This window comes from Trachinotus anak, unplaced genomic scaffold, assembly GCF_046630095.1.
Source record: "Trachinotus anak isolate AG129_WGS33_773 ecotype Australia unplaced genomic scaffold, CSIRO_AGI_Tana_v1 ptg000003l, whole genome shotgun sequence".
NCBI classification, from domain to species: domain Eukaryota; kingdom Metazoa; phylum Chordata; class Actinopteri; order Carangiformes; family Carangidae; genus Trachinotus; species Trachinotus anak.
Genome location: NW_027273854.1, coordinates 19,299,299 through 19,319,074, shown reverse-complemented (window position 1 = coordinate 19,319,074; position 19,776 = coordinate 19,299,299). Strand labels below are relative to the sequence as shown.

At 41.6% G+C, this 19,776-nt stretch overlaps 1 protein-coding gene across 2 annotated transcripts in view; it reads right to left on the bottom strand.

Annotated features, from left to right (window-relative positions):
• The window catches only part of grin2ba (glutamate receptor, ionotropic, N-methyl D-aspartate 2B, genome duplicate a), a 128,833-nt gene that overhangs the window by 14,057 nt on the left and 95,000 nt on the right, over nt 1-19,776 (bottom strand). For both annotated transcript variants that reach the window (XM_071474401.1, XM_071474402.1), the window contains 8 exons: nt 18,858-18,972; nt 14,288-14,496; nt 13,672-13,843; nt 9,039-9,192; nt 7,935-8,060; nt 4,986-5,215; nt 4,703-4,863; nt 3,776-3,963 (listed from right to left, as the gene is read on the bottom strand). In XM_071474401.1, coding sequence (XP_071330502.1) covers nt 3,776-3,963; nt 4,703-4,863; nt 4,986-5,215; nt 7,935-8,060; nt 9,039-9,192; nt 13,672-13,843; nt 14,288-14,496; nt 18,858-18,972 — 1,355 coding nt within the window. The remainder of the gene's footprint in view (nt 1-3,775; nt 3,964-4,702; nt 4,864-4,985; nt 5,216-7,934; nt 8,061-9,038; nt 9,193-13,671; nt 13,844-14,287; nt 14,497-18,857; nt 18,973-19,776) is intronic.

Sequence of the window (19,776 nt, the reverse complement as noted above, 5' to 3'; positions counted from 1 at the left end):
CACAGCATACAAACTCAGGCAGAGGCTTCACACATGTGCATGCGTGCCAGCAAAGATACACAGACACAATCATGCAACAGCCTCTAGTCATATCTGCTGATAAAGGGATAAATTTAACTGTAACCATTTTGTGTTGTTTCTATGTTGTTCGTTGGTCATCTGACAGAAGGAATTCAGAGCACACACGTGAGGATGCAAAAACTGGACATTTCCAGGACATCACAGTTACACTTCTAGGAAGATCCAACACTGTCAAAAGTGACTGTCAATAAATGTTAATGTAAAAACTATAATTTGTCATTACTAACACATTTTTTCTTCTGGCAACCATGATGATGTTTTAGACCAACGATTATCTTTTTTTTTTAATAGTTCATGCCAACATACACCTAAAATACCTAGTTACAGATACAAAAACCGAGCCTCAACTTCATTTCAATGCCACTAGGCTCTTTACACACCAGACAGCAGTGACATTAACCAAGGCTGAGTTCTCAACCCTGAAACTGAAGCAGCCATTGTTCATTTACCCCTGTGGTTTTGCTACATGTTCCAATATCTTCTGTGAAATTAGCAAAAAAAAAAAAGACAGTGACTGAACAAATTCATTGTGTCCTTTGTACCACTTACTAGCTTTTTCTGGAGCTTTCAACAGCATCTCATGATCATTATCAACTTAAGTTCCATATGTCATGTGATGATGACTGAGCTATCTCTATGACAACCAAGCTAGCACTATCTGTTGATGAACATGAAATGGGATTGCAAGGTCCAGAAAAAGCTAGTAAGAGGATCTTGAGTTAAGGTTGCTGTTTTTTGTTTAGCAAAACTTTGAGATGTTTTTTCATATTTATCTCAAGAAAGTCTGAGGTCTCTGCAAGTTGATTTTTAGTGTTTACTGTGAGTTTTGGGAATTTAACTGATTTTATGTCTGAGATAAAACTACTTTTACAACTTTGTGACCTTAAAGCAATAGTTTAACATTTCTGTAATGCTCTGATTTGTTTACTAGCGCAGTTATATGAAAAGATCAATCCTTGTTTCATGTCAGTACGCTAAATATGAAGCTACCACCAGCTAAATTAGCTTAACATAGCAAAGACTGGAAACAGGGAGAAACAGCTAACCTGGCTAAATTTAAATGCAACAAAACCACCTACTAGCACCTCTAAATTAACTAATTAACACATTACATTTACATATTTACACACACATATTTACTGTCAGAGTGAAACCAATCTTCACAATCAACTCTCTACCAGAGAGCAAACGACTGTATTTCCCAAAAACTATTCTTTGAACTGTTTAACTATTTAACTATTCCCCCTGCTCTGTGTACAATAATGCAAGGGGAATGAAATAAAGGACACTGGAAGATCAAACTGACAGAATGACATTGAATCATTCAATCATGTTGGACAGTTGCAGACTGTCAAATATTGTTCATAAATTTTAAATAAATAAATAAAACCATGTGCTTTTTTATCAGTTTATATCTTCATTTATCTTAATGCCTGTTGTCTGCTACTTCTCATTTCTTTTTACTTTTCATAGACTAATAAGTAAAGGTATGGAATATAATCATTTACTATCAAAAGTGGTTTAGAGTCAAAAGATTAAAATAAAGTTTAAAAAGCACATTTTAGAGCTGAGGGAAAAGTAATTCTTTTCTCACTGATGTCTGGTATCTCTGAAATGATGCAACAGGTATTTCATTGGCTTCAAGGGCATAAAGTCATTAAACTCAGCTGAGTGACTTCAAAACTTTCCATCCAACAGCTAATTAGAAAATCACCAATCAAAATAGCAGTTTCTTTTTCACGACAGCTGTGGTATATTTTTTGCTCATGTCTGCGTCAAACTACCCAGACTCCCTTCCAGCCTTCGTACCAGGCCACTGGGCTTTCCACGTGAGTCTGATCACTTTCTAGGCCACCAGGAGGGGAGTGGATGGTGAGATGTGGCAAAGTGACATTGAAATCCTGAGAGGGGCGAGACAGGGCCGCTTGGTTCGTGTATGAATGTTGTTGTAGCGGCACACGGGAGGGGGTGATACTGTGAGCCGACCCATATTCAAACACACACACATACACATGCGTTCATACAAAAACAGATACACACAAATTAGTCTAACATACATGTTTGAAAAATAATTTGTCAGTTAAACACATAAATAATCAAAGCTATAGTAAATAAGTCAGAGAAAATTAACACACAACACTCTTATTGAATTGTATGTAGGTTAATAAAAATAAACCTGTGTCACAAATAGTCAGAATCTCCTCTGCTCTCTCTTTATCTCTCTAACACACACGCACACACACACACACACACACACACACACACACACACACACACACACCCCTCTCTCTTATACACATAGGCACTCTCATTTTCAGAGGCCTGACCCATATTCACATGTGCAAGCACACACACACACACAAACACAAACCCACAAACTCATACACACACGCTGTCGAAATACACCAGGAGCTATGCTGGCACCCCTAACTGGGACGCACTATAGTGGGCCCCGGAGGGCCCTTGGTTCAGGATGCTCACAACACGCTGGACCATGCCCAAATAAACTAGCTACAACACACACATGCCAAACTTCCATTACATTCCCATTCTGAATTGAGCTGTATATCAAAACAGGACATTGTGAAATTAGAGTGTTGAAGTCGATAAACTCGGCGAGCAGCCGTTGTCTGTGACATTTTGACTTGTTTACGATGAGGAGTTTTTGCTTGAAAACCATAAAGCATGTACTGTATGGGTTAGGAATGGACATTTTGAACACATTTCATTTCATTCCCTGCTCGTTCTGAGATTCATTAATGCTCCAGCCAGAGCTGACAGGAATGAAGCGTGTTTCAAAAGAACAACCCCTGGAGAGCTGGAACAGTCTCCCATAAAAGGCAAGCGTGATCATAAAGCATATGGCCCCCATGATGGAGCTAAATCTCAACTTATATTTCTAGCACCACATTTCTCTCTGTGCTGGGTGTATGAGAGTGGGATTACTGTACATTTGACTTGCAGAGCCAATTAAACACTAAAATTGTGGTCCCTGACACACAAATTCCTTACATAAACTATGAGTTTCTCCTCCCTCTGCTAGTTCTTATTCTGAACAGATGGGAGTGGGTGAAACCCAAAGTATGACTAAACTTTTCTGCATGAGTTAAGGGTAGAGATTCTTGCAAGTATTATATTTTACAATAACATAGATAAGAAATAAACTTGTGGGCAAATTATGTGCAAATCAAGTGCCTCAAGGTAGCTCTTGAAGTGAACTGTGTTCATGTGCTATGAGGTATTATTATCCACATTTCATTTTTGCCCTCCAGATAAACTAGTATAGATCAGCTCTTAACTAACTCTTCCGCTTGTATGATCGCCCCACCAGGCTTCATTTTAGTGACGTCACCGTGTCCCTAGACTTCACAAATTCACTTGCTGAGTATCATGTTATCATGATGCATGATAAATGGAAGAAACTGTGGCCAAAGTCAATAAAACAAGACCACAGTTGAAATAAACCAGACTTATCCTTTAATGTTTGCTGTGGGGCTGTCAATCACTTCCCTTCCCTGGTAGACTGGAGTATTATCTCAGCGACTATCTGGTGCATCTTTGAGTAATTAAATATACAACTCATCACATCAACACAGCTGTATGCATGACAGAGTCTCTGCTCACTGAGGGCATTAAGCTTTGCAGTATCTATGAATAAATGAAGAAATGAAAAGAAAACAGCACACTGTCTCACCGTCTCCAAACAGCTGCAGGATGGCCAGGTCCACGTGCCTCTTCCAGAGCGACTCCTTCTGGATGGCGATGCCGTACCCCGTGGTGGCAAAGATGTAGCCGCTGCCAATGGTCACCAGCTTGCAGCCCTCGTCCCTGCCAGCCATGTAGTTCAGTACGGCTGCATCATAAATGAAAGCGTCTAGTTTGCTAATGAAAAAGAGAGAGAGAGGGAGAAAGAGAGAGGGAGAGAGAGAGATAGGTTACAATTAATTAGCACTTAGGAGTCAGACATCACTGCTACAACATTCCAATTAACCTGCTAAATAGCACTAAGCTGCTGATAAGTGTAATAGACTTCCACTTGGTTTGCCAAAGGCTGGAGCTGGCACACAGACTGGCGAAAAAGGCACACTCGATGAAAACTGAAGAGGGGGAGGCCAAGTATTATTGGAGTTTTTCAGCTACAATATGTTTACATGCAAACAAGTAGAAAAGACATAAACAAGACACTTTAGCGTGGACTATTTTTTGACCCTTTCTCCTTGCAATTTGCACTTTATATTTCAGTATATGACGACCTTATAATGGCCATGAGACCTTTCCATGTTTTCAGGCTGCTGTTCTCCAACACTCTCTCCTTCCTCTGATAAACACTATAACAGCTGCTCCAATGAAATTGAATTCAACCCCTTGAACTTGACATAATGAGGTTAAATATCATAAACTCCTGAAGAGATGCTTACATGCCTGAAGCCAAGACTTTAACAAGCACTAAAAAATATTTATATATTTACATTTAATATCTAAAGGTGATAGTCCCTATTTTGTCAAACTTTGATACTTTGAATTCATTTTGCTATGAAAACCTTTTTTGTTTGGACTGTAACAGTCAGTTGGTCAAGGTCAAATCAAGCTAAATAAACAGCTCAACTTCACTGCTCCTCACCCGGACTTGAGGCTCTGCAGAGCCTCGTTGACGTTTCTCTGGTGGAACTTGGTCATGTAGGAGTGCATTTCTGGATAGTTGTTCCTAATGTTCCTCTCTGTACTCCCATTCGGGACAGTGCCAAAACGAAATGGAGGCGAGAAGTCGTTGGGACTTTGGAACTAAACACAGAAGACGGAGCAATCAAGAGAAAGAGGCATGTAAAAACATAATCTTTCCAAATTTGAGGTACAGATTAGAAAAAGAAGACAGCACATGATCAAAGAAAAGCCTTCCATCATACCTTTTTGTCTGAGAGACCAGATACCTGGTCAACGTATTCCTCCTGGATCATAAAAGCAGCCAGGTTGGCAGTGTAAGAGGCGAGGAAGATGACAGCAAAGAAGGCCCACACTGACACCATGATCTTACTGGTGGTGCCTTTGGGGTTCTGCACCGGCACAGAGTTGTTGAAGACCAGACCCCACAGCAGCCAGATGGCCTTACCGATGGTGAAGGATGGACCGTGAGGCTCTGAAAGATACACAGTCATGCTTAAAGAATATGTGACAGATCAGCCTTATTCCTAAACTAGTGTGTGGGATAAACAGTTGGGCTGCTTTTACTGGTGGGCCTCCAACAGAGCAGTGATTTTATTTAGGAGAAGCAAACTAAATGTCATCTTTAATTCTTTCACTGGTCGAAATTCACTTTATTTTCGTGAAAGGCACTCTGGTCTGGCATTTACAGTTTTAACACGTTATTTGTTATTTCATGGCAGTGTCGGTCTGTCTGTCGTGTGGTCGTTCCACCACTTTGGTCCACGTTCGTGTCTTCCTCAGGAGGAATTATAAAAATGTGATAGATCAACATTTTCTGCGATCGTCAATTTTCAATTTTTAATTTGTCCAGTAGGAAACTAATGACATTCCCATCAGAGTCAGTTGTAGTTTTTTTGCTTCAAGTTAGATAGCTAAAGTTAGCATGCTAACACACAAAATTGAAATGGTACACATGTTGAACATCACTATGTTAGTTTGGCCTTTGTAAGCACATTACCATGCTAGTGTTAGCATTTAGAGCTGCTAGTCTCTCTAAAGCAGTTTCAACAAAAACTGAATATTATAACCTTCATGAAGAGAACTGTTAATTGAGTGCATATATATATATATATATATATATATATATATATCACAAATGTGAATGTAACATTTTTGATTTTTTGGAATGATTTAAGAACCGTGTTGATTCAATTCATACATGAGCTGAGAGAAGACTGGTTCATTCCAGCCAGTATGCTGTGATTAGGAGTTGGTTCATAATGTTTGTGTGGGTATGTGTGAGCGTGTGAGAGAGAGAGACTGTGTGCAAGCGCATGGGTTTGTATTGTTGTATGAGGCTTTTTGTTCATGGACAAACTGACATTATCGTGCCAAATATCTCCTGTGTGAAGTTTGCAAGAAAGTTGGTTAAATGAATTGGGCAAAGACTTTACAAATCCGCAGTCAAGCCATTGATACATTATTGCGTTGAATCCTTTGAGTCCAAACTTCGATCCAGACTCTTCATGATACCAAACTCCCATAGTGCTACAAGCAGATAAAACATGGAGGCACACAGAAGAGAACAGAGCTTTCGGGAGGGCTACATCTCCTCCAGAACATGATGAAGGATGAGAGGAATGAAAAAAAGATCGCCATTGTCTATATATAGCCACATCAGAGACAGAGTTGTGGGAAGACATTGATTTTTTTTTTGATTCTTATCTTTTTGGGGGGGGAGATCTAACACAAAACTAGCCCCTCGCTGTCAGAGCTGACGTGATTTTGGGAAATATGGAAATTAATGCAAATGATTGGTGTAGTGTGAAGGAAGCAGCACTAGAGGTGTGTTGAAACCAAAGCAGTGAGACACACCTGTAAGTGATAAAAAAAAGAGAGCAGCGTGGAGGAAGAGGAGGAGGAGGAGAGGAGAATGAAGTCATTGGGTCAGCGAGGACGGCTGGTCTATATGTGGAGGCGGCTCACAGTGTTTGTGTGCATCTGTGTCTCCATCAGTCATTGTGCAAAAAGACAATCGGCATCAGACGATCCACAGTGGTACCATCACAGATGGAGGCATTAACCTGCAAAGCTTCTGTACCTGTGCTTGCTTGTTTGGAGTAAATTACTAGTCGGAGCATTACTCATCAAACATCCTCTCACTTAAGGACTAAACTGCCCACCAGCAAGTTCTCTGAATACTTTGGAGCCTCATCAAACTTCATCAGCGAGGATGAAAATGGTTTCATCCCTGCGCAGATAACACTTGGCTTGATTTAGACTCACAATTCCACCAACAGATTATTTTTCTTTGCCAAAACTACTGCGCTGCTTTCATGTGCTGGTGGTAGCCTCACATCCAAGTCATCATTCAAGTTGGCTGCTCAGCATCCTCCCATTTAGAAGTGATTCATAAAATCAGAAACCTAGAAAATGTCAGAGAATTAAACCCAACAGGACACTAAATGCTGGTTGTGGAGTGTGTATAACCCAGCAGCATTCAAGTTGATTATTACCTTTCTCAATTAGGGCAAACGGTTAAAAGTAGCCTGTGAAAATGGTGATGCCAAAAGAAAGTGAAGTGTTATTTCAATGTTATTATTTGCTTTGGTTAGTGTTTGTGATTCTCAGACCCACTAAAACATCCTCACTGTTCATCAGGAGGCAAACCTGTCTCCTACACAGGATACTTATATACTACTTACTTGCTTTGGCAAATATCTTTTAGTTGAAATGTGCTGGGTTGTTGCAGCTTATAAAACACCAGACTTCAACATTTCCCCAACACCATTAACTGTGCTTCCAGTTGATTATGTTCAATGTGACTGATTTCTGTTGGCAGTGACACTTTGTTGTTACACAGATACATGTAATCTGACTGGAATTACATTCCCTACAGAATGGGTTCAGTACTGCAAATTATCTGTTTAAAAATGAACAATTGTTCTTTTTCGCAAAACAGAAAAGATGAACTCACATAAGGCTTTTTAGCGATGCAAGTCTAACTTTTAGTTTTCCTAAAGTAAAACATCATGTCATATGTTGCAAAGATATAATTCCATTGCTAAATTCAACCTAAGTGCACCCTCCCATCTGGTGTGTTCTGCATTTATTTGCATCTATATCCTCAAACAGTAGTGCAGGTACCATGCCTGTGTCTATGTGTGTGTGTCTGTGTGTGTGTTTGTGTGTGTTGAGCTGAGGCCTCTCACCTTTGCCGTCAGCCAGACAGCGGTTGTAGCCCACAGGGCTGAAGTACTCGAATATAAACACAGCCACTGCTGACACCAGCAACAGCATCACAAACATCATCACCCACACATCCGCACTGAAGGGCTCTGGAGGGCGGAGAGAGGGAAGAGAGGAGAGGGAGAGGAGGGATTCGGGGAGGGAGTGTGGACGGACCAAGATAAGGAAAAGAGAAGAGAGTAGGGGAAAGAGGGTTGTGAGGAGGAAGAAGATGGGGAAGTGGCGAGGGACGTCGGGATAGCGGGAGGAATAGGGAAAAAAGAGCGAGGGCGGCAAAGTGAAAGAGAGGAAGAGAAAATGAAGCGAGAGAGGGAGAGGGCAAGAGAGATATGCAAATGTAGTGCGCCAGATTGAGAAGAGGAAGGGAGAGTCAGAGAAATGGAGTAGGAGTGGGAAATATAAGAGGGCAGAGAGACAGGGAGCGGAAAAGAGAATAAACACACAGTTAGCCATATTATCATGTACTCCAGCATTCCTCCTCATGGCACCAATGCATTAAAACTAGACTCTAATTTCTTGGTGTGTCCACTGAATCTCCTCAGAAGTAGAAAGTGGAGGCCAGGCTGACCTGAGTCTGTCAGGAGGGCTGAAGAAAAGACAGTTGCATCACACTTAAGGTCAAAACATCTCAATGTACCAAACATGAAGATATAAAGTATCTGAAAATGTGATGTTTATCTTTATTATAGCAGTCATAGATCATTTTCATCTACAGCCCCACCTATAGTACCTATCCTGGCAAAATCGGGCGGCATAATGATAATAATAATAAACCCGCTGGCAGGTTAACCGGGGTCCAAGCACCCAGTGCAACTCAGAACCAAAAACCACCTTCTCCAGCCAGGAAGAGGAGGCCATTACTGAGCAGGGTTTAAACAGCTGGTGTTAACAGTTTCCCAATGCTCTGTAGAAAAGATGACAAACCTACACAACTGCTTTTGTGTTTTATGAGACCCTCATAGTTACAATGTTCATAAAACTGTCAAAACATGGCCTTGAGTGTCCTCCGTTCACACATCTCTGCCACCATCCCTCAGTTTCTGACAGCTGGCTTCTGAGTTCCTCACCTAAGAAGGCCGATGGCGAAACAGTGCCGTTGCTCCGGGAGACCATGACGCTGATGCCTGTCTCGATGAAGGGGACGGAAAAGTCGATGACCTCCGACCTCTCCTCATTGATGGTCAAGGAGCCGACGGCCATGTGGGCGTTTTTTAACACCACCTAGGCACGAGGCACGAAAACAGACAGAAAAAAGACCGTGCATTGTTTAAACATCCATCATCTCATCTCATCCAACAACCAACAATCTACTGGAGCACTGCGAGGTGGTGAAGGGAGAAAACTTTAAAGGAAACATCTGTCCTAAAACTTCAGTTTTTCCCTGAGGGGGGGAACAAAAAACATTCAAGAAACACATTCAGTCTACATAGTTAAGAATAGCTTATAGTAAAAAAAAAAAAAAAAAAACAGCATAAAAATAGCATATCACAGCTATCAGTTCATTTGAAGGTGATCGTGCTGTCTTTCTGAATGTGAGTGATTCTTGTTGAGAAATTTGACAGTGACAATGGTGGACATCTTCACAGTGTGGACTTCAATGGGGCTGAAAATGGCCTTTGTGATGTGCCCTGCATTTCCAGGTCCATTGTGTTCAGTGGATAAATGAATAAATGTGAATAAACCTCTCCTCGCAGTAATCTAATCTGTTAAGGACAAAGTGCTGTTTTAGTGTGAGGCCCTTATATGCATCATTTTACACTGATGATTACACAGACACTGTGTAACTGCTGTAAGTCCACTGTGGTGGAGAAGAGGTCGAAATAGCAATTTGTCAACTGACCACAATGCAATTCAGCAACAAGTCTGTTCCGAGTAAAGGGGAAAAGTTAGATAGTGCTACTAGTTGCCATCTCCACTCACATGTATGAAGCATGGAGCAGGTTCAGCCACTCTCTCTTTTAGATACTAAACAGTAATGTGGGAAATGTAGGAAATCAAACCTGACATATTAGCAGATGGGACAGGTTGAGGGAAAGTGGATGCATTAGAAAAAAGTGGAGAAAGACAAATTAACATATGAAAATGGAAACATTAGAGATACAAGATGGAGCACGGCAGGTAGAGACAGGAGGACAACACACTTTCCACACACACACAAAGCACTCAGAGTGGACACTCGTGATGCTCACCAGGGGAGGGAAAGAGGGAGAAAGACAGAAAGAGGGAGGAGGAAAGTGGGTTACCACAGTGGGTCATGGCTGCTTGAAATAGCCGGCCCAATGCCTCTCCTTCCTACCTGCCCCCCTCCCTCCAGTACCTCTGCACAGGTAGTATATTTAGCCCCAAATTTTACAGCCCTACAGCACAGGGGTAAAGTGGGACGAGACTGTCTCACTGAGTTAATAAGGCGTGTGTGACTCAAAGCTCCAATGTGCTTCAGCGTTAGTGTGTGTGTGTGTGTGTGTGTGTGTGCATATGAGTGAGTCATAAAGGGAAAAAGACAGAGAGTAAGAGAGGGGAGTGAACCTTTGTTCTCCACCTGTGAAGTGGACCTTTACAGGCAGGGAGAATATTACACAAATACTCTGCACATTATCCGCACTTCTCCAAGTGTCTGTTCGTTTGTGTGTGTGTGCATCTGTAACTTCTCGATCTTACTTCTTCTATCAGTATGCAAGTATGGATGTGCATGTTTGCGTCTGTGCGCCTGTGTGTGTGTGTGTGTCTGGAATGTGCGAACGTCTCCCCGGGGAAGAGAACAAGTCCATCCAGCAGTGTACTCACTTCCTCTCTCTCTCTCTCTCTCTCTCTCTCCATTCGCTCTCTCCATCTCCCTCCTACGACTTGTTCTCTCCGTGTTATGAAAGTGACCCATGTGGGTGTTATTGAGAATGAGTGAGCGCGGATCTGCATTTGTGTGCGTTTATGTGTCTCAACTGGTGTGTGTGTATGTGTGTGTGCGCCAGTGTCTTTATGTGCTTCTGCTAGTGAGGCCAAACTCATGTAATCAAGTGTATTGCCTCTAATATTTTAGATTAGGAGCATTAAGGGGCAGCACAAGTCAGTGCAGCCCATGAAATCTGACACTGACTGCCAGAATCAAGTTAGAACAAAATGTAGACCTTCTCAAAGTGCTCATTGATTTTTTCTTCTTCCTTTTTGATCTTTTGTCTTCCCAAGCTGTGGCAAATTGTGTAAAGGCCCTCAGTGATCTCAGTGAGTGTTCAGGAGTGTGCCGAGGCACGTCCTTCAGTGTGTCTGTGTGTGTGTGTGTCAGCATCAGTCCAGATCTCTGTCCATTAAGAGTGTGACATATACTGTAGTTTTGGCTGCATTCCAGCTGGAGAGAGATACAGGTCGGGTTTTGTTAGATACAGCAGATATGGCTGAACTATGGTGAGGTGTTGGTGTGTGTGTATGTGTGTGTGCGCGAGAGAGAGGGAAAAGAGAGAGATAAGCGCGACCTCGTTGTGCACATATGGAAGCAGTCTGGACGTGAGCTCCTGTGTCCATGTGTCTGCATTCATGCACGTATCCTCTTATTTCTGTGATCATTCATGCGTAAGGGTCCCTTGTCGGCGTGTGTGTCTGTGTGTGAAAGACAGAGGTAGATGAATGCCCTCCCCCCTCCTCCTAATGACCATCCATCTGTGGAGGTGAGAAGGAGATGGCACATTACAGCGCTTTTAGTCAGGGTGATAGAGTTTATTACAGGTGACCACACTTACAGCTCAGTGCCCACTAAAGACACAGGCTGACTGGCAACATCACTAAAATGGCTTTATATAATAGATTAAATGGTTCAGTTTAATGTAAATTGAATCGCAAAAGTTTTAATGCAGGGAAAAACATGGAGGCAGAATCTTGGCTGTGACTTGTGAAGGTTGTTCAAACTTCAATGTCCACACAAAGAGGGACAGGGGCTCTTGTCAACCTGTGACCTTTGGGGTGCTATCGATCTGTTTGCCTTTTCCTTCATTAACAAATCGCCGCAGTCAGACAGCACAAGCGCAGCTCACTCTTCAAGGTGGAAGTATGAGAAGTGACAACGACCTTACCTTGGGACCAATGTCAATTAGAGACTGTTTAAAGCCCAAAGTGAATTGATGCAGCTGACTGAACTGTACACACCCTTGGGTGAGATGCTTAGCCCATCTGACATAAGTGTTAGGCCTGTCAGGCAGAGGGTTGACCCGGAAAGGAAAGCTCATAATTAAAGGTATGAAAACACACTTCAAAGAGGAAATGAACCCTTCAGGCAGCTCCTATGGAAGCTAAGTATAGCACAGGTCATCGAGCTCAGAGGGGTGAACGCAGACTGTAACTCTGTCTTCACTTTGATCTCTTCTTCACCTTCACCCACACCTCAGCAGTAAATCCAAGTGTCTTGATGTGATGGATCAAAACCCAGAATTACAGCGACTGCACGCTGATGACAATTTACACATTATTTTGTGGGTACAAATAAATTCAAAAGTAGCAAATGATCTGAATCTAAATGAGACATAATTCATCAGCTCTGGCAACAAATTTAGAAACCAAACCTACAATAAGTGATGTTGAAACTGAGAGAGTGCCTGAAATCAATACCTGGGAGTGATAATGGATGATAAATTATGCTGCCAACCACGTACAAATTATGTCAAAGCAAAAATGTGAAAATCTACTGCAATGCTGCAATAAATTAAGGACTTTGCATTGTTCACTCATACTACCCTGCATCTCTTACTGAGTGGAAGTAAGAGGGACCACATGTAAACCAAATACAAATCCATTCCTGATACTTGAAAATAAAACTGAATGAAGTGTAAACAAAACAACTGTCGATTAAATTCCAGGCTCTGAAGCTGAGAGACTTGATTTTCACCAAGACGTGGTTCATTTTAAAACTACACAATTCAGGAGTAAATTACTACTTCAAAGTATCCAATTTGATTTGAGAGAGGTGGTGTAAGTGTGTGGGACTGAGAATGAGTGGCATATTTTGTACATTTAAAAGAATGCTGAAAAAAATTTAGGGGAGAAAAATAAAACTGATCAAAACAGCATGTTAACATTAGTATAGTGGGAACAGGGTAACATTTTTCTGTTACTTTTGACATCACATAGAAAGCATTTCGCAAAAGGGGAAGCAAATAAAAGCAGTAGCTTCACCCTACACCTTTTCAGTCTGTAGGAAAAAGTCAACTTTCTGTTGTGTCATTGTTGTCTACTGTACTATTTTCTGTGTGTAAATAAATATAATCAAATCTCAATTTCAACTCAGTGCACCAAAGCATGTTTCATATTCTGTGCTGACCCCCAACAGCAGGAGGAAGTCACTCTCCTTCTTTACCTGATATTTAGCCAAAGTGTTTAGGAAGTGTACACAGCCACTCTGATAGACAACATGTCTTTATATCACCCTTTAAACAGCAGTAACATCAATTATGATAAGATGGTGTTGCAAAGTACAAGTTCGGTACAATCTTCATTTGCAAGTAATGAAATTGTTGAATAATTTGTAAGAGAGGCTTTATTTTCTGACCTGCGACATCTGGCAGCTTCCCACTCACTGAACATTTACAGGAGTGTGGATTACAGCAGCGGATTTGGCCACTTTGGTGATATTTTATTGTCAGTCTGAGTTGTATTAGTTATTAGTGATCTGCAAAAAATACATGCAAGAGGGAAACACACAGTCACATGTTATCTCCTCACCTCGCCCACCATGCCATTCCAGGTTCCATTGATCTTCTTGCCGTGTTTTCCGTTCGTGACCAGGTAAAGGTCGTAGGTGAACTTGACAGACTTGGCAATCTTCTTCAAGATGTCGATGCAAAAACCCTTACAGCAGCGCTTGATGTAGATCCCTGACTCCTTTGTCTGATTACTGCACACAGACAGACAGAGAGACGCATGGATAGAAGATTATTTAATCAAATATGTACTTCTGTCTGAACCGCTAATTGTAATCATGATTCGGTGTCTCTGGCACTGTCACTCTCACACTGACTAAGTGTGAACTGATTCTACCTCTGGCTGTGCAAAGCTGCCATGAGAAATTAACATCATTCATGAGCAACATTTAGGCAGTTGCCAGGTTTTTTTTTTTCTTTTCATTTCTACTTTGGTCAGTTCTACAGGAGGTAAATCTGTGTAGTGTAGCCACTGTGGCAGATGGACAATCAAAAAAACACTGTGTCTATCAATATGCACTGCTGAACACACATTAACTCAACTCACTACTGAACACAAATGACTGCTTCGTCTTCTCATGAATTCTTATTCTTGTTTCTCTGACACTGATTTGATGTATCTGAGCTCTGAGTCTCACAGTGTCTTGATCTGTTTCCGGCAGGGGACCGTGTTCCTCATGCAGGTCCCGCTAAGCGGATCCACGTCCTCCACAATGACGAACGGAGCCTCCTCCAATGTCACGATGGACAGGTGGTCATCCTCCCTGTTTGCTGCCCCACCGTACAGTTCATAGCGAGGCCACACATGGTACTTCATGGACAGGGAGCCATTCTCCCATTTACCCACCTGAACAGAGATACAGCAAACAAGCAAATCATAAACAGTTTTGTTCCCTTATTTTTTTCATTTAGAAATGCATTCTTGATTTTTTTCCACCACTGGGTACCTGCAGTTACGGAGAGCGGTAGTCTTAGACATGAATTCTTTTGTGAGTCAGTCTGAATACGTAGCTCATCGACTCAGTGAGAGGAGATGTAACAGTAAAGTACACACATGAAATGAACCGCTGGGCAGGAATCCAATTCAAATGGAATCAAATTCAATTTTAAAATCCAGACAGAAAAAACTGCAAACATTTGCCAACGCTTGCTCGACCAAAAAGCAAAGAGGAGTTTGTATGGTTGTTATGCCAAAAAGCTCATTCTAAAAATGAGTTGTTTTTGCCTCATTTTCTAATCGTGATTAGTGCAACTGACACTAAAACGAGGAGAGAAGAGGAGAGGAGAGGAGAGGAACAAGCTGGGACCCAGTGCAGAGAATGAGAGCAAGGTTAACATGAAGGGCGAGACTGAAACGGGGGAAAGAGCAGAATTCAGATCAGGAGGAGCGGGTGGGGAGAGAAACAGAGAAGTGGATGGAGAGATATGAGAATGCGCTCAATTTGCAGAGAGAAAGGGAGAGACAAAACTACAGATGGAGCAAAAGAGTCAAGAGAGAGAAAGAAAGCCAGAGATGGTGCCTCATTCAGATGCAAAATGCTGGCTCTTCTGTAGAGGAGTGTCCAGCTGTACGTCTAGAGGGCCCTCCAGCCCTTGTGGCTCTACTCCACAGAATAAGCGTCATCAATTAGTCAATTTCCCTCAGATGCCAGGCGCATGGAACCGTACCTGGAGACTCTGTCTGTGCCCTTTCCTCTATAAGTGCCCTGTAGGCCACTTTCATCAGGGGAAGGATGTGGGTGGAAATGGATATGGATCATCAGATAATTGGACACACTAAAATGGGAGATAGGGGAGGACAGGGAGCTGTGGGGCGAGTGTGTAAAGTCAGGATTGCACACTTGTTAAATATGTAAATGTACACACACACACACACACACACACACACACACACATACACACACTGCATTCTGCACTCCAGGGAACACAAACTTGGCAAGGCTGCCTGGAGTGGACAAGCCGAGCCTGTGTATCCCTCAGGCACAATGCAGCCTTCTTCTATCTGCACAAAAAGAGTAAGTAAGTGATAGAGACAGACAGGGATGGAGAGAGGAAGGGGGGTGGAGAGAAAAGGGTTAAAATCAGCCCAGAGGGGAGTAAACGGGACTGGACACTACACAGTCTTTACACCACTTCAAAGGTGCAGTGGAAGGATGGTTGTAGGAGCTGGAACTCATTAGGATCCAAGAATAGTGGTTCAGCTGGAAGTCAGGCTAAGAATTAAACATGAGTGAGGGAGTGAGAGGAGGAGGAGGAGAGAGAAGAGGTGGTGCAGGCTGCGAGGGGAGATGGAGAGAGAGGGGAGACAGGAGGGGAGTGATTCACCTTGTTCTCTGATCAGAGGACAGAATATAGATTAGAGAGGCAGAAGAAAGAGAGAAATACTGAGAATAAAGAATAGAAAGAGTCAAAGGAGTCAGACTGCAGAACACAGATACAATAGAGAGGGAGCATCAGGAAACACAGATGCACGCTGGTAACTTTGCAGGTGGTGAGGTGCATCAGGTTCATTTGAGGTTGTTGGTTCAGAGTGTGACTCAGGATTATTGTTGCCCCATCTGCACTACCACCTTGTCTGCCATCCATACTAAGAGACTTTTTATCTATTTCTCCACCTTTGAAACAGGATTTTTAACCTTCATTTATTGAAAGAGAGCTGACCAAGTATACATCATGTGTACACAAAGAAGCTGCCCAGTTCAACTACAGTCTGTTAAAAAAGCACAGCAATTAAAAAGCTAATTTAAAGTAAACTGGTAAAAATGAATTGAACTGAGGTGATTCTGTGCCCAATGCCTATTTTGTCTTTTTGCAATTTTTTATTTGACCATGAAAAAGTGAATCTTTTTTTTCTGTCTCTCCCCAAACCGTGTCTTTATTTAATATCCTTGAAGTCTCTATTTGTAGCAGTACCAGGTACAATAGTCAGAGCCTTTATGCAACATGTCTGGGATAGCAACAGCCCTAACAACGTGTCGCTCATACTTAGCTTTATGTACAGTAGAGAGAAGTTGGCCAGTTATTCCCACCCAAACACTCACAGTCCATTTGCAGTCACCCACAATAAATACTTGTGTAACAAATGAGTGGAAACAATGGAAACGTGGTAGACCACAATGTAAAAGAACACCATTAACAATGCAGGAACCAATACAGTGAAACATGTCCATGAGTCTGTACTTTAGGTACTTTAAGGCTTTCAAAGGCTTCCATGACCATATTTGGCACTCTAGGGGTATTTCTGAAGCAAGCCTGTACGTGCACAAACAGATGGAGGTAGAATAGGTAAGATTCGTTATTGGTGTTTGCAGGAAGGTGAGAACTTGTTCAATGTATGATTTGATAAATGAGACCCCTAAGGTGGCTCATCATGGTTCAGTTGCCACATAAACCTGATGATAACTGCATCTCTCTTGTCAAAACTATGGTCTGTTCTGTTTTCTAAAAGTCAAATGGTGTTGATTTCCGAAAACACAACCACAACATGCATAAAATACATATTTTATTGATTTTTCACAGCAGAAAATTACATCTTTTTCTCTTTTTGCTGTATCCTTACAGTACCATATTTATAGTATGGTGAGGCTTAAATGTGCATAGTATCACATGGACACAGGTGATATTTCTGGCTGGACTGTAAAAATGGAGCCAGCCCTATAAATGAGAATGTCTGTCGCTGACTGGCTGACTGACTGAGTGATGAAGTTACACCACTGGCCCACCAAATGCTGCGTGGCTGAGTGATAAGGTCACAACATTGGTCAGCCAGCCAAGTGTTGAGTTTCCTTATTCATTGTTGTCTTTCAAAATGATTTGGTGCAAACAAGCAGAGTTGACAATTTTGCGTTCTCTTGACTCTTGTATTGGCTTTATTTTAAAAGAAAGCCTGACTATAAAAATTTCTGGACAAACCTCAGTTACTTTCTGTTGAGAAAAGCCGTCAGTTTTTCTCTTTGAGTGTGAGGTCGGGCTTTCCCTCCGCAGGTACACCTCTCTAGGATTGGAAGTGAGTTGTTTCCAGTGGTGAAAGGCAACCCTCTTGTTTTGCTTCTATTTCTATCACTAATGTTGTTAGCATGCTAACTAGCTAGCTCAGGCCCAGTTGGCCCATCTTGTCACTGTACGATATTGAGGAACTGTAGCATCCAGTCTGCCCTGAGGAAGTAGCACTGAGGCATACTCTAACATCTCGTATTGTAAACACAATAGTGGCCGAAGGTCTTGGCAAGACTGGTAATTTAACAGCTGTTAATGCTGATGTTGGTTATCAATATCTCCTTTAATGTGCAGTTTTTCCATCACTATATCTACTTTTTTACATTTTTTACATATAATTTACAACTATATCTACTTGTTCAACAGAAACAGAAAAACATGTAAATAAGAGCAGCTTTACTGGTAATTTGGTTGTATTAAAAACAATGTATGTGAGCACAGAGGAGGAGAGAAGCAAACTGATACAGGGCTAAAACTGGCCGACACTAGGCAGATTGAAAGTATGACGCAGTCCAGCCATATACTAGGTTTTGACCTAGTCTTGTTACTTTACTTGCTCTTGTTACTTGACTTGCTCAATGTGAGTTCTGATCTGATCTTTTTGTGGTAGAAATTAGTTTAAAACAAAACAAAAACACTTTGTTTTTGGCAGACAAAACTCCCCAACGTGAAGGATGATTTTGTAAAAATACTACATAAATAATGGTTGATATGAAATAGTTTATCAAACTTTTAAAATGAACAGCTGTGGACTCCTGCAGCATTCTTCGTACATCACCACTCTGGAGTCTATGCAGCAGCAAATTGCTCAAAGGCACCTTTGCTTAGTTGATAATATCTAATCAGAGTAGCGCCTATAAAGCTTAAGGCTTAAAATGCTTAAAAAGTGAAAATCAGTTGATAAGCGATGCAGATAGAGAGACACAGACAGATACTCGTGGACCAATCAGATACTGTACTTACAGAATACAGCTTACTACCTGGTATCACTACCATCCTGTCATTCTTTCTTTAACACTTCACACATTATTTAACTGCTAACATCAGGGGACATTTTGGTTTTGAATTGAACGCAAAGGCTACGCATGACCATTATTGACCATTTTTCTTACAATTTAAACACCAACATGAACACAGATGTAGACACACACACACACACACACACACACTCATACATGGATGTTATCTCTCCCTTTCTAATATCTCTCTCACCCTGTCCCACTGTCTCTCCTTGTTGAGCAGAATGATGACCAGCTTGGGGTGCATTTGGTATCCGTCCTCGCTGAACGACAGATTACGTCCCTCAAACGTCACATTCATCAGGTACCTGCAGGGGGGACACATTGACAAGAGAGACAGAGAAAGAGAGGCATATATCACTTACTGAAAAATATCTCTGGCAGTGGCAGCACACAAATGTTTTATTCACTCTATTTATCTTTGTCAATGGCTCAATTTCCCAAACATTAAAGTTTCATTGCATGTCAGTTTATTTTTTAAGCATCTATCTTTTCAGACAAACACACTGACATTACGCAGATTCATCAACTGCCAGGAAATAGCCATCAGCTGATGTCTAACCATCAGCTTTTCCATTAATAGATGAATGTATTGTACATTAGTCATCAGTTGCTGACAGACATTTGAGCAGAACAGCTAATGATGATTTTAAGACAAGACTGAAGTAAAAGAAAATCAGCAAATTATTTCTCTCTCATCCGATACGATGAATGTTACAAGGTACATTTGAGATGATGACATCAAGTCTCCAAATCAACTTTTTTTTTTTTTTGGGTGGGGGTCAAAGCAAAGTTTAAAAGTCAGGGTTGCGCTCTGGATCGTATTAAATTCCTGTAACACTCTGATGTTATCTGTCCAGTCAACACCATTTTGGCAGTGAAATCAGTCTTAGACAGTCTGTTATTTGATAGTAATAATTTACTTATTGACCTTAAAGCAATAAACTGATGACTCTTTGGAAAATATGCTTGTTTGATTTGAGGTGGACAGTTGGATGAGAAGATCGACACCACTCTCACACCTGTTCATTAACTATTAAAGCTACAGCCGGTAGCTGCTTAGCTTAGCATAGCTTAGCACAAAGCCTGGAAACAGGAGGAAACAGTTAGCT